The 12309-nt window shown below is 53.9% G+C and overlaps 1 protein-coding gene and 1 non-coding gene across 6 annotated transcripts in view; both read left to right on the top strand.

Moving 5' to 3' along the window:
- The window catches only part of ALDH1L1 (aldehyde dehydrogenase 1 family member L1), a 77642-nt gene that overhangs the window by 20692 nt on the left and 44641 nt on the right, over nt 1–12309 (top strand). For 4 of the 5 annotated variants that reach the window (XR_004670696.3, XM_003815231.5, XM_034957278.2 and 1 more), the window contains exons 3-8: nt 1877–2111; nt 3008–3173; nt 5011–5112; nt 5871–5960; nt 6933–7070; nt 9981–10106. Coding sequence is in view for 4 of the 5 variants with exons in the window: in XM_003815231.5 (XP_003815279.1) it covers nt 1877–2111; nt 3008–3173; nt 5011–5112; nt 5871–5960; nt 6933–7070; nt 9981–10106 (857 nt within the window). In the remaining variant the exon portion in view is untranslated. The remainder of the gene's footprint in view (nt 1–1876; nt 2112–3007; nt 3174–5010; nt 5113–5870; nt 5961–6932; nt 7071–9980; nt 10107–12309) is intronic. The other variant, XM_034957277.2, reaches the window with a different exon arrangement.
- LOC112439510 (U1 spliceosomal RNA) lies at nt 41–204 on the top strand. The gene has a single exon (XR_003027781.1). It is a non-coding gene; the product is annotated as a U1 spliceosomal RNA (small nuclear RNA).

Here is a 12309-nt window from a genome sequence, read left to right as displayed (position 1 = left end):
CATCACCATTGCTGGGGCTGCTGTCAAAACACACAGTGCTCTACTTACCCGGCAGGGGAGTGACCATGATCACAAAGGTGGTTTTCTCAGGGCGAGTCTTCTCCATTGGACTCTGGATGTGCTGATCCCTGCAATTTCCCCAAAGGTGGGAAACTCGACTGCATAATTTGTGGTAATGGGGAACTGCATTTGCGCTCTCCCCTGGCATTTTAATTTTTTAAAAGAAAAGAAAAAAACACAGAGAGTACTGAGCGCACCCTGGGAGTTTCGGATTCAGAATGAGGTGGAAAAGTCAGAATTAGGTGAAATTGTTAACCTGGGACAAGTTCCTGGGAGATACTGGCATCTCTTGTACTAGGAAAAGCACATTTTGAGAATCACGGGTCTGGGTCACTGCCTTTGAGCTGGGAACCTCAGCAGACAGGATGCAGGGGCCTTAGCTTGGATGAACAGACCCTCTAGGAACACTGACTGGTCCTTCTCAGGCCTGATGGAGACAGACTGTGGGGCAGGGCTTAAGGATAGAGGGCCAGGATTAGGAAAGGGGGCTTGTAGGCCTGGCCAGGCACAGAGGTGTAGTTTGTTAAGGAAAGCCAGTCTCCCTCAGTGGGGAAGCTGCAGCCTGGCCCTAGAATCAACTCCAACACCCAACACCCAATGCCAGCCAGGCTTCAGTCTTGGACCTGACCACAAGTGACCCATGACATACCCTGACCCCACCACAGCCTGGGTCCTACACCCAGCCACTAAGTGACCACTGACCCCAGCTGCTGACCCTGGACCCAGACCAGGCCTGGCTGGGACTCCTACTTGGCCTTGATCTCAGATGTCTTGCAGCAGTATTTCATTGGTCACTGTGGGACAGCTTTTGCAAGTGCAGTCCAATCTGCTGACATCACATCCCACCCTCTCTCAAAACTACCAGACGCCAGGACAGAGTGACAGAGGAGGAGGCCGGAGAGGAGAGCCAGTCCAGTCAGGGCCCAAACATCACACCAGAGGCTCTAACAGAGAACTGAATACAAAGAAGTGTTCCTTGGGTATTGAAGAGGGGAAGGCAGAGAGCCCAAAGTTATTGGGGACAGCGACTTCAGGAAGCAGCTGCCACTGTAAGGCTAAGATAAAGGAGGACGCTTTAACTATAAAAACTTGGGAGCTTAGGCCTGTAATCCAGACCTGTGAGGAGGGTGTGCTGGTGACGGGGCAGGAGGAGGGGCCCTGCAGGCTGTATCTGGTCCTCTGGGGTGTGTGTGTGTGTGTGTGTGTGTGTGTGTGTGTGTGTGTGCACGCGCACGCGCATGTGTGCATACTGAGGCTAGTTCTGCAGATGATGGAAAAACTGATGTAGCCATTGCTCTGAGAAGGAACGACTGTGACTGGGATGAAGAAGCTGGGCTGGGGGAGGCTCACAGGACAGGAACCCACTGGACAGAAAGGAGTGAGGATGCCCTGTTGCCCTTCTTCCCCTTCTTCCTCCATCAGGGAACAGCTGACAAAGCAGAAATGCCATCTGTGGGGGGGCAGTCCCCATCACAGAGTGAGCAGTAGAGGGGGCCGGAAGACAGTAACTCAGTGACGGGGATGGCAAGGCCTCAGGAGAGGAATGAGGGCAGAGGTCAGCCATCTGGGTTCTGGAAGAGGGAGGCACTCAGAGGTCCTGGGGTTCAGCAGAAATCAGGGTGCAGGCAGGGCAGTCCCCAGAGCCTCATGCTTGGCTGGTGCATCCATCTGTGTTGCCCAGTGGAGCCTGGCTGGGGTGTGGGTGAGGGGGCAGGAATGGAGAGAAGGCCTATGAGCTGCTCTGCTGGGAAGGCAGAGGTGGCTGCGTGTGGGTGGGTTATGGAGAGGGGCCAGTTTCTTATCCACCGTCCCACAGGTCTGGAAGCTGAGAAGGATGGAGTGCCAGTATTCAAGTTCTCCCGGTGGCGTGCAAAAGGACAGGCTTTGCCTGATGTGGTGGCAAAATACCAGGCTTTGGGGGCCGAGCTCAACGTCCTGCCCTTCTGCAGCCAATTCATCCCCATGGAGATAATCAGTGCCCCCCGGCATGGCTCCATCATCTATCACCCGTCACTGCTCCCTAGGCACCGAGGGGCCTCGGCCATCAACTGGTGAGATGGGGCAAAAACACAGGGGGCCATCCCCATACATGTCCCTCCATCAGCCTGACTTGTCGCTTTCCATTAGCCCAAAGCATTTCTAGGGCTGCAGAGTGGGCATCATGCAGGTGCCTGTCCTGTGGCTGACAGATATCAGCCACAGAACAGGCTGTGCAACGTTATCAATGAGTGAAGGCTCTAGAGCACTGGCAGCAGGTGTTGGTAAGCACTCTGCATTCCCACAGTTATTGGAGAAGCTGGCACTGTCAGTGTTCCCATCCCCCAGCTGAGACAGAGAGGGCACCAGAAGGCGCAGGGACAGAGAGGGCACCAGGAGGCGCAGGGGCCAGGGTGCCACCCCAGGCGGTGGGCTGGGGCTCCTACTCTAACTTCCACTACCGCTGCTCTGGGCAGCACACTTCGTAGAAAGAGATAAAGATGGAGCAAAGGATGGCCTCCACAAGGCACTCTGAGGGGACAGAATTCCCAAGACAACAAATGGGGTGACAAGGCAGATGGGTGGTCAAAGAGGGAAGACATTTGAGTTGAGAAAAGAGAGTGGATTTGTAGTCGGACTGGTCTGTTGAGATTCAGGCTCTCTGATCTTTGTGGGTGTCGCTTCACTTTTCTGGGCCTTAGTTTCCCTTTCTGTAAACCGAGTATACCTGTTATCCCTGCTGTGAGGACTCAGTTACATAAGGCATATAGAGCTTTTAGCACAATTCCTGGCCCATGGTTGTTATCAATACATGCTGTTTTCCTTCTTCCGTTTCCCGCCGGAGCCGGTGTCAGTCCTACCCCTGGGAAGAGAGGGCCTCCTGGAGGATGGCAGGTCCACGGGCCTGTACCCAGGACATCCTCCGTGGCCCTTCATCGTGGACTCCAGGTTTCACTCTTCTGCTTCCTAGGACCCTCATTCACGGAGATAAGAAAGGGGGGTTTTCCATCTTCTGGGCGGATGATGGTCTGGACACCGGAGACCTGCTGCTGCAGAAGGAGTGTGAGGTGCTCCCGGACGACACCGTGAGCACGCTGTACAACCGCTTCCTCTTCCCTGAAGGCATCAAAGGGATGGTGAGGACCTGGAGCCAGCCGCGCCCTACCCGCCCCGACGCACCCTCAAGCATCCTCCCTAGACCCAGCCCACCGCTCCTGGAGGCCAGGAATCTGTTCCCCAGATTCAGGATTCTGGAGGGAGAGGAGCTCTCACTTCAAGGTTTCAGAGGCAGGATTAGGACAAACAGTGTATTGTATTAGGAGGGAATCTTGCTCACAACGGACAGAACCCAGCTCAAAAAGCGTTTGGCTAAAAGGGGACATTTTGGGGCCCGTTCAATAGACAAGGAAGGCTAAAGGCAGGGACTGGGTCACACCCTGCTGAATCCAGGAGCTTCAATTATGACATCGTTAGGATTCTATTTCTCTCTCCTTCACTCGTTGATTCTCCTTTTCTCTGTGTGATTAGTTTCATTCTCAGTTTGGCTGCCCTGAATTAGAGGAAAGATAACCACTATAGCTCAAGGATTCTAATTCTTCATTCCAGGGAAAGAGAAACACTTTTTCTCCTAGAATTCATCAATCACAAATCAGGGGAGATTCTGATTGGCCAGCTTGGGGGTCATGTGATCCTCATGAGCCAATCACCAGCTGGGGTGATGGAGTGCTCTGATAGGCTGTCTCAGTCACATGCTTCCTGCTGGGAAGGCCGTGACCTGTGGTCACATGGCCTGAGCGGCAGGGCGGCTCAGTCACCTGGGCAGCTGGTACTGCTGAGAGGCAGGGTGGCAGGCTATGGGCCGGAGCCCGCAGCTGCAAGAGGGGCCGGGGATCATATGTGACGGCTGCTTGCCCCTGCCCGAGGGCAGGCTGGCAGGGACGGCCAGAGGCAGAGGTGCTGTCCAAGCATGCAGCAGGAGGGAAGGAGGCCCTGGGGAGCACTTGCTGTTTGGGCGCAGCAGGAAGAGCAGCTGCAGTGTCTACCGTCCCCTCATCCTCCTCAGCTCCTGGCCGTTGCCTTTTATTTTTCGGTTGTGTTAAACTTGTCTTCCCCACAGATTGACCAGCTCACAAAAATAGTGAACAAAGTAGAGTTGCTGGAGATTTAGTGGTACAGAGAGGGAGCTTACCTGTGCTTCTCACGGCAAGCAACTCAAATACTCCTTGAAGCTGCACTGTCCAACAAGGTAGCCACTGGTAACATGCAGCTATTAAATCAATTAAAATGAATTATACGAAAAATTCAGTTCCTCAGTCTCAGCCACATTCTAAGTCCCCTGGCCACCGTGTTGGACCGTGCAGACTTGGAACTCATCCATCACCACAGAGGGCTCCATTGGGCAGCCCTGCCTCAGATGCTCTGACACCCGGTCACTTCCCATTCTTGGCACCTCCCGGTCTCTTCCCTCAGGCTCTTGCTCACGTGGGCCCAGACTCCTTGGCTCTCCTTCTCCCTCTCTGATTCCTTTCCCACCACCTTCCTCTTTCCTGTCACAGAGAAACAACTTCCTGCTTCATCTCAGACCTCCAAACTTCCACCTTCAAGCCCACCACGGGGCTCAGGACCCACTCTCTTTAAAGGCAGAGAAGGCTTAGACAGCAACATGGACATTTGTGTCTGTGTTATACCTGCAGGGCTTTACAGTTTATATAATCATCTAAGATATCAGAAGATATAAGATCTATGTAATCTAAACCTTTGCCAGGTAGAGAGGATGGGTCTGTGTCCGTTGTGCAATAGAAGTTAGGTTCACGCTGACTCCCTTGTTCATATGGCAGGTGTTTCTTGGGTGACTGCTGTGTACCAGGCAAGTCTGGTCAGTCTGGGGAAGGGTCCAGGCTCAATGTGGGCCCTGGGGCTGGGAAGGAGGCAAGGTCCTACTGCTGGGGATAGCAACCCACCGGATCTCCCCAGGTGCAGGCCGTGAGGCTGATCGCTGAGGGCAAAGCCCCCAGACTCCCTCAGCCTGAGGAAGGAGCCACCTATGAGGGGATTCAGAAGAAGGAGACGGCCAAGGTGAGTGCTGGGTCCCTCCACACCCTCATCCTGCCTGTGAGCAGACTGGGGTTGTAGAGGGCAGCCTGAGGAGGCTGGGGTTCAGCCCAGATGGTGCAGGTTGTAATTCTTTGAGGCCAGAACACAGGGCAGCCCAGGTCAGGGATGCATGAAGAGAGCCGTGGAGGAGGAGGACCCTGGCACCTGGGAGGGTAGCGAACAGGGTCCATTCCAGGTTCTTTCCTGTTCCTCTTTAGGAGGAATGGGCAGGCAAAGCCCACAGGGAGATAAGAGTGGGAGTTAGGGGGCAAAACGTCAGCCGTAGTGCGAGCAGTCTTCAAGGCAAGGTGTGAGGGACAGTGCGGGTCTCTGGAGCAATAGCCAGTGGAGGAGCCTCAGAAGCCTGTAGGCTGTGTCTCAGCTCAGGAGTATGGGTTGCTGTGTGGGGACCCACAGGGGCCCTGCCAGTGAAAGGTGGGGCCCTATGGGACAGGCCTGAGTACATTATGCTGGGGCCTCTGTGTAAGGTCTGGGCCATGTTGACAGCAACAGAACATTATCTTCCCCAAACCATTCTGAAGTCTGCTCAGCCCATGAGAGACTGAGGGTCAGAGAGCACCCAGAACTAGGGGCACCAGCTCAGGGACTCCTGCAAGTGTCTAAGAGGAAGCTGGGGTTACCAGCTGTCTCACAAGAGCTTGGTCCACTGTCCAGATGTCATCAGGGTGGGAGGGGAGTGAGGAGAGACCAGCTGAGCACACACACCTTGCTCCCCACAGATCAACTGGGACCAGCCAGCAGAGGCCATTCACAACTGGATCCGCGGGAACGACAAGGTGCCGGGAGCCTGGACAGAGGCCTGTGAACAGGTGTGTCCCTGCATGGCTGGAATCCAGCCAGGTGCATTGGTGTATCCCACTGGCCATTAAACTGTCACACATGTTTGAACTGGTTGGTATAATAAATAGCTACTGCCCTGGCCCCTACTCCCACTGGGTGCCCCCTAAACATCCCAGCCTTTCCCCAGGAGTGAGAGACCTACCCAGCCTGCAGTAGCTAAAGGATAGATGTCCTGCGTAGCTGGAGGCCTCCAGGCCCTTGTAGTGCCCCTGGGGCCCAGCTGTATTGGTGGTGAAATATTTTGAGTCTCACCACTGGGCTTGCGGAGACCCCAGGCCCAGTGCTCACTCTGACTTGGCCTCAGGCAGGGTGGAGCAGCACATTCAGGGCCAGGCTGACCGTGGGCAGGCCAGATGCTGAAGATGTGGAGACTTGGGGGTCACAGGTTCTAGTGAGGCATCAGGGGTGGCAGGACTGTGTGTGGTGGTCTTTGCGCAAACCTTGAGGGCAGTCTTGTCCCCCACACAGTCTCAGACTCTCCAGACCCCTGACCCCCAGCCGACTGCCCAGACTGTGGCCAGAAGCCTCTCTGCTGTCCTCATCAACGCAGAGCCCTTTGTACTAGCAAATGCATCTTCTGATCAAAGCAACCACTCCTTGGCAGCACCCTGAAGGCAGGTAGCCTCATTCCATGATGCCTGGAGCACATTCTCCCCCAGTCTGTGCACCTCAGGTCTGAGGCCATGGGCCAAGGAGAAGGGTCTTATGGCAGAGTTGAGGCAGACCTGCCATCAGCTCCCTGAGGCCACTGAGGCTCCTCCAGGTCTTGTTTGTGCCCCAGGAGAAAGGGCCTCAGGGGTCACATGGGCTTTGAGCCGGCTCCCAGGTCTCAGCTACCCCTGGCCCCTCTCCCTCTCCCAGCCCTGCTCAGACCTGCCTGGGCTACTGGCTTCGGGGGCTTCTTCTCACCCACCATCTTCTGGTATTTCTCCCCTCGACAGAAACTGACATTTTTCAACTCAACGCTGAACACTTCAGGCCTGGTGCCCGAGGGAGACGCTTTGCCCATCCCAGGAGCCCATCGGCCAGGGGTGGTCACCAAAGCAGGACTCATCCTCTTTGGGAATGATGACAAAATGGTAAGGGCACGGCTGTGGGTCACTTGCCTGCTCAAAGCCACCCATGCTCCTGTCCTTGGACTCAGGCCTCACAGGAAGACCCTAGGCTCCTCTGGAGAAAATGGAAAAAACCAGACCCAGGAAGGAACACTGACCCTGATTTGTCCCTGACCGCCCGGCTGGTCCTGAGCACAGGTTGTCCGAGGCAGTTTACCCACTTCTCTGTTCTGGGAAAGCTGGGCTCCCTACCCTTCCTGGCTAGGCACCCATCTCCAGGCTGAGTGCCCTGTGTGGGTGTCAGGCAACCTAGAATCAGAGAGAAGCCCTCCCAGGGAGCCTGGGTTCAGGGCCTCTCTTAGGTCTATCAGAAGCACCTCTGGGTGTGGGGTCATTAAGCCTCTGTGCCTCAGCTCCCATCTCTTTGAACGGCGATGCCATGGTGACTTAGCACGTGCAGAGCCTTGGGAGCCATGCCGGCCACCTGCTCTTGTTATTAGCAGACTACAACTCACGGTACCAGCAAACACTGATGGAGCACCTTTTATACCAGAACAATGTATACGCGTTAAATTTAATCTGCCTAACAACAGTATGAGATATGTATAAATATTATATCCTTATAGAGGAAAAAAACAGAGATTTAAATAACTTGTCCAGGATCATCCAAGCTAGCCCGTGGCAGAGCTGGGATTCAGACTCTGAAATTCTGGCTCCAAAGCCGTGATGCTGGTCTTGGCCATGGTAGCTTCCTGTTCATATGCACTCTACTACTCCTTCTCACATGAGCAGCCAGGGGTAGGGAGAGGGCAGGCAGGGATCTTCCCACACACTGACAGGGTCCGGACAAACCCCATGGGCGTGGTACCCCCAGCCGTGTTGCTGTGTCCGGCCTACCAGAGTGAGGCGTGGCAGTATGGGGCCTGGCCTTTGCTGGCTCTTGGTGTCCAGTCTGCCATGCTCCCCTGTCAGAAGGTCTAGGCTGCTGTTGATGTCTGCAATGTAGTGTTTTGGGTATCCAAGATTGATATGTGCAGTTGCAAAAGAATATCTGTCTGTGGTCAGGTTCCCTAGAAGCAGCATCTAAGGTAAAAATTCTTGTGCAAGTGATTTATTGAGGGAATGTTCCAGAAAATCATGCCAGGCAGTAAGGGCAGAGGAAAGCAAAGCAAAAGTAAAGGTTCAGGAGAAGTCTAGCCTGGGGCTGCTCCCAGGGTGGGTTTTGGAGTATTAACTGCACCCTCCAATTATACCTGCCTGTCCCCACCTCTGTCAGCCTTTGGTTTCAGTGGCCCCTGGGGTGGGGTGGAGAACCCACCAGGCATAGTCCCTCGGCCTCTTTGTGTACAGGAGCTCTTATCCATCCACAGCAAGCAAGGATGGGACAGTGCAGGCCGTTATCATCCAGCCCTTGCTGCAGCTGGAGGACAGGGCACCAGCCACAGGGGTCTGAGCAGGGCACCCACAGCATCTGCCCAGAGACCTGCAAAGACAGGAACGCAAAGAAGGCAACTAAGTGTCTTAAGAGGAAGCTGGGGTTATCGGCTCTCTCACAAGAGCTTTGTCCACTGTCCAGAGGTGGTCAGGGTGGGAGGGGAGTGAGGAGAGACCAGCTGAGCACACACACCCTGCTCCCCACAGATCAACCCAGAAGACCCTGGGTTGAAGCATCTCTCAGCCACGCCCTGTGGAGTCTGGCTGGGCTTTAGCTTGCAGAAAGCTCCAGAACATCTTTGAAAGGCAATGGGGCGAGGGTCAGGCCGAGAGGCAAGTTCCAGTTCTGGCAGAGCATGCATAGAGAGTACCATTCTTACACAGCCACTCTTAACGCATAGAGACATGCACCCACCCATGAGCTTATCCGTAACTCTTTTTTTACATGTGTTTTTTTTCCTGGCCCCTAACAAAAGCATTTGTTGAAAAACTATCGATAAACAAGCAGGCCCCAAACAATTCAAACATCTTATTAAATACAGTAAATCTGAGGGAGACACTAGAGTATCCCAGAGTCATGAGCTACAATGGGGGCAGTTCATGTCTGGCAGCCAGAATCCCCTTGAACTGATGGCTGGACGCAGGCTCTACCCGGGACCAGCTTGAAGTGCTATCCTGAAGCTGCAGACTGCAGGGCCGGCCAGACCCTTTTTCAGCCTCTCCTCTTCCCACCTCTGCATCCCACACAGGCATCTGGTGATGTTCTCCAGGTGTTTCTGTGGCAGTTCTGGGAGCTACTGGGTGATTGCAAGATTAGTTGTTTTTCTAAGTTGACTTTCTATGTGGTGCCTGAATGACGTTTGCTTTTTTTGTTCAGTAGGAATCCTTTTTTACAGAAGTAATAAAGTCATTACACTTAAAAACAAAGTGGAAGTGTGGTGGGAGTGGGTGATGGAAAATCGAGCAGCTGGTAGGGGACACAAGCTCTGCAATTCCTTCTGTGTCCCTGGAATAGTGGCCTCCGCACTCTGAACTCATCACTAATCTGAGACTCCCTGCTTCTTCCTCATCTGAAGGTTGGAGACAAGGCTGGAGTGCCCAGCACAGCACCCCTTGTGGGACGCCTTCATCACTGCCTCAGGTCCGACCACAGGAACTGTGAAATCCTTCTTTTGGCCGGGCGCAGTGGCTTATGCCTGTAATCCCAGCACTTTGGGAGGCCAAGGCAGATGGATCATGAGGTCAGGAGTTTGAGACCAGCCTGACCAATGTGGTGAAACCCCATCTCTACTAAAAATACAAACAAAAATTAGTCGGGCGTGGTGGTGCGCGCCTGTAATCCCAGCTATTCAGGAGGGCTGAGGCAGGAGAATCGCTTCAACCTGGGAGGCGGAGGCTGTAGTGAGCCGAGATCGCACCACTGCACTCCAGCCTGGGCAACAGAGCAAGACTCTGTCTCAAAAAAAGAAAAGAAAAGAAAAGGAATCCTTCCTTTTGCAGCTGCTGGTGAAGAACATTCAGCTGGAGGATGGCAAAATGATCCTGGCCTCGAACTTCTTTAAGGGGGCAGCCAGCAGTGTCCTTGAGCTGACAGAGGCAGAGCTGGTTACTGCGGAGGCTGTGCGGGTAAGAGGCAACTTCAGGGCTGCCATCCAGTTGGGCAGGTTGTGCCGTGCACATGTGTTCTGCAAATCACCCTCCCCAGAGTTGGGCAGTGCCAGCCCTCTGTGGGTGTCTGTTTTGGCTCCAGGTGCAGTGTTGGTTCTATCTCGTCTTGGAGCTTTCTGTTGTCTTCTTGCTGCTCCTTCCTCTGCAACTGGGGCCCTGGGATCTGGCCAGTTCAGTCTGACTCTTCTAGGGGCTCATTGTCAACACTTAATAAGTGAAACAGAAGCTCCTGGAATATTTGAAAGAGTCAGGTGTCAAGCCCATGTCCCTGTGATTAGAATGTGAGCACTGGAGCCTTCCAGAAAGGCTGCACCAGAGGCAGCATCCCGGGCTGTGACCAACACAAGCTGCCCATAAGGCACACCTGGTCTCCAATCCAGCTTTGCCCCAATATGATGCTGTAGGGCGCTTTCGTCTCTGAGACTCAGTCTTCTCAACATGAATTTCCATCCATGCTCACTTCCTGGAATTTGTTCCTGACCCTTCATGCTCCCTCCCACTGTATCCTTCTTCCCTGGGTGGAGAGAAGAGATCTGGGGGAAGACCTTCAAGAGAGAAGGAACAGCAAATGGCAAGGCCCTAACAGGGCAGAGGCCTCCCTGTGTTCAGGGAGTCACCATGGGAGGGCACTCACTGTAGCTGGAGCCCAGGGGGTGAGGGGCAGAGTCAGGTGGGCACAGCTGGGGACCTTGGGTGTTAACGGCACATGTGCGGCAGGGCTCAGCAAGGATGGACATGAGGCATTTGTGTGATCCAAAGGTGCTGAGAGCCAGCAACTTCCTTCTTGAAAGTGGAACACCTTGAAGGTCTGTTTAAAAAAAATCCTATTTATTCCAAAGATATCCCTGGAGCAGTTGCTCTGGCCCTGACTTGGCCTGCCCTGGGTTGCAGGGCCAGCTGGACAGACAGCCCTCCTGGAGCCCACAGCTGAGTGGCTCTGGGGATGAGCTGGGGTCATCATTTGTAGATGTAGACCTGAGTCAAACGATGCTATCTTACAACAGCTGCAGCCAAGTCCTGCATCTGTAAAATGGGAATAACAAGCCCTTCCTCAATGGAGGATTGGTAGAGGAGATAACACACATGAAGAGGTTTAGTTCAGTAGCTGGCATCTTTGAGGAACTCAGTACACATTGGCAATACGTCTAAGCATCTCATGAGAAAAACAGATACTTCTGGAGTGTGTACTGTGGACAAAAGTTCTCAGAAAATGAATTTGGAGAACAGAGACTTTATTCCAGTGACCAGTTTGCAAACCGTCCAAAGGCAGCTTCTGGTGTAACAGGAAGGTGCATTCCTGAGAACAACGGGAAGGGTGGGGTTTTATAGCAAAAGCTCTCACCCAGGTTCCCATGCAAAGGAAGGGTTGAAACCAGTTCTAATTGGTTGGTACAGCTGAGCCCTGATTGGCTGGTTCAGGTGAGCTCTGAAAGACTCAAAGATAAAAAGGTGCAGGTTTTAGGGGAACCTAGAGTACATGTGTGACCCCCTAGACAGCAAGTGTCCACTTGGCTCTGTTTTAAATTTAGGCCCAGTTAGCTGCTGGGGATCCATCTTGAAGGGTTGGCTATTTCAGGTTTGCATTTGTTCACTGTGCACATTCAGAGTTCCAGATCCTCCTGGAAGAGCGGCGTGTTTATTCATGATAACAACTCTATGCAGTAGGTGCCCTCAGTACCTGCAGGTCTCAGCTGTGGAGCCAAGGCCTGAGGAGTGGAGTCCGGGCTCTGGAGGGCTGGGCTCAAGTCCTCTTCTAGCTGTTCACCGTGCAGCCCCCTAAGGCCATCGCTAGGATGGCTATCATTAGGCCTCTTGCTCACAGCTGCACTCGGCCTCCAGGATGTATGGTCTGGAGACCGATGGGATAGAGGGGACATGGCCAAAACGAGGGGAGGCCAGTCTGGGGCTGTGCAGCTCCCCGGTGTTGGTGGAGGGGCCTGGCCTGTGGCCGTTCAGGAGAACACTCCAAGAGCCTTCTGTGGGCTCAGCAGGTAGTGGGCCACAACCCCCTATGCCTTCATGAGCGAGGCTGGGCAGGTGCTGCCCATGGCAGAAACGTTGTGTTTGCTGACTCTCCCTGTAGTCCAGATTCTCTGCCTGCCTCACACACAGAATCCTCACACAGCTGCTGTCAGCACTGAGGGGCTGCCTGCATTTTCAT

Source organism: Pan paniscus, chromosome 2 (assembly GCF_029289425.2).
Source record: "Pan paniscus chromosome 2, NHGRI_mPanPan1-v2.0_pri, whole genome shotgun sequence".
Lineage (NCBI taxonomy): Eukaryota > Metazoa > Chordata > Mammalia > Primates > Hominidae > Pan > Pan paniscus.
The sequence above is the reverse complement of the archived record's forward strand: the minus strand, read 5'-3'. Positions and strand labels throughout refer to the sequence as shown.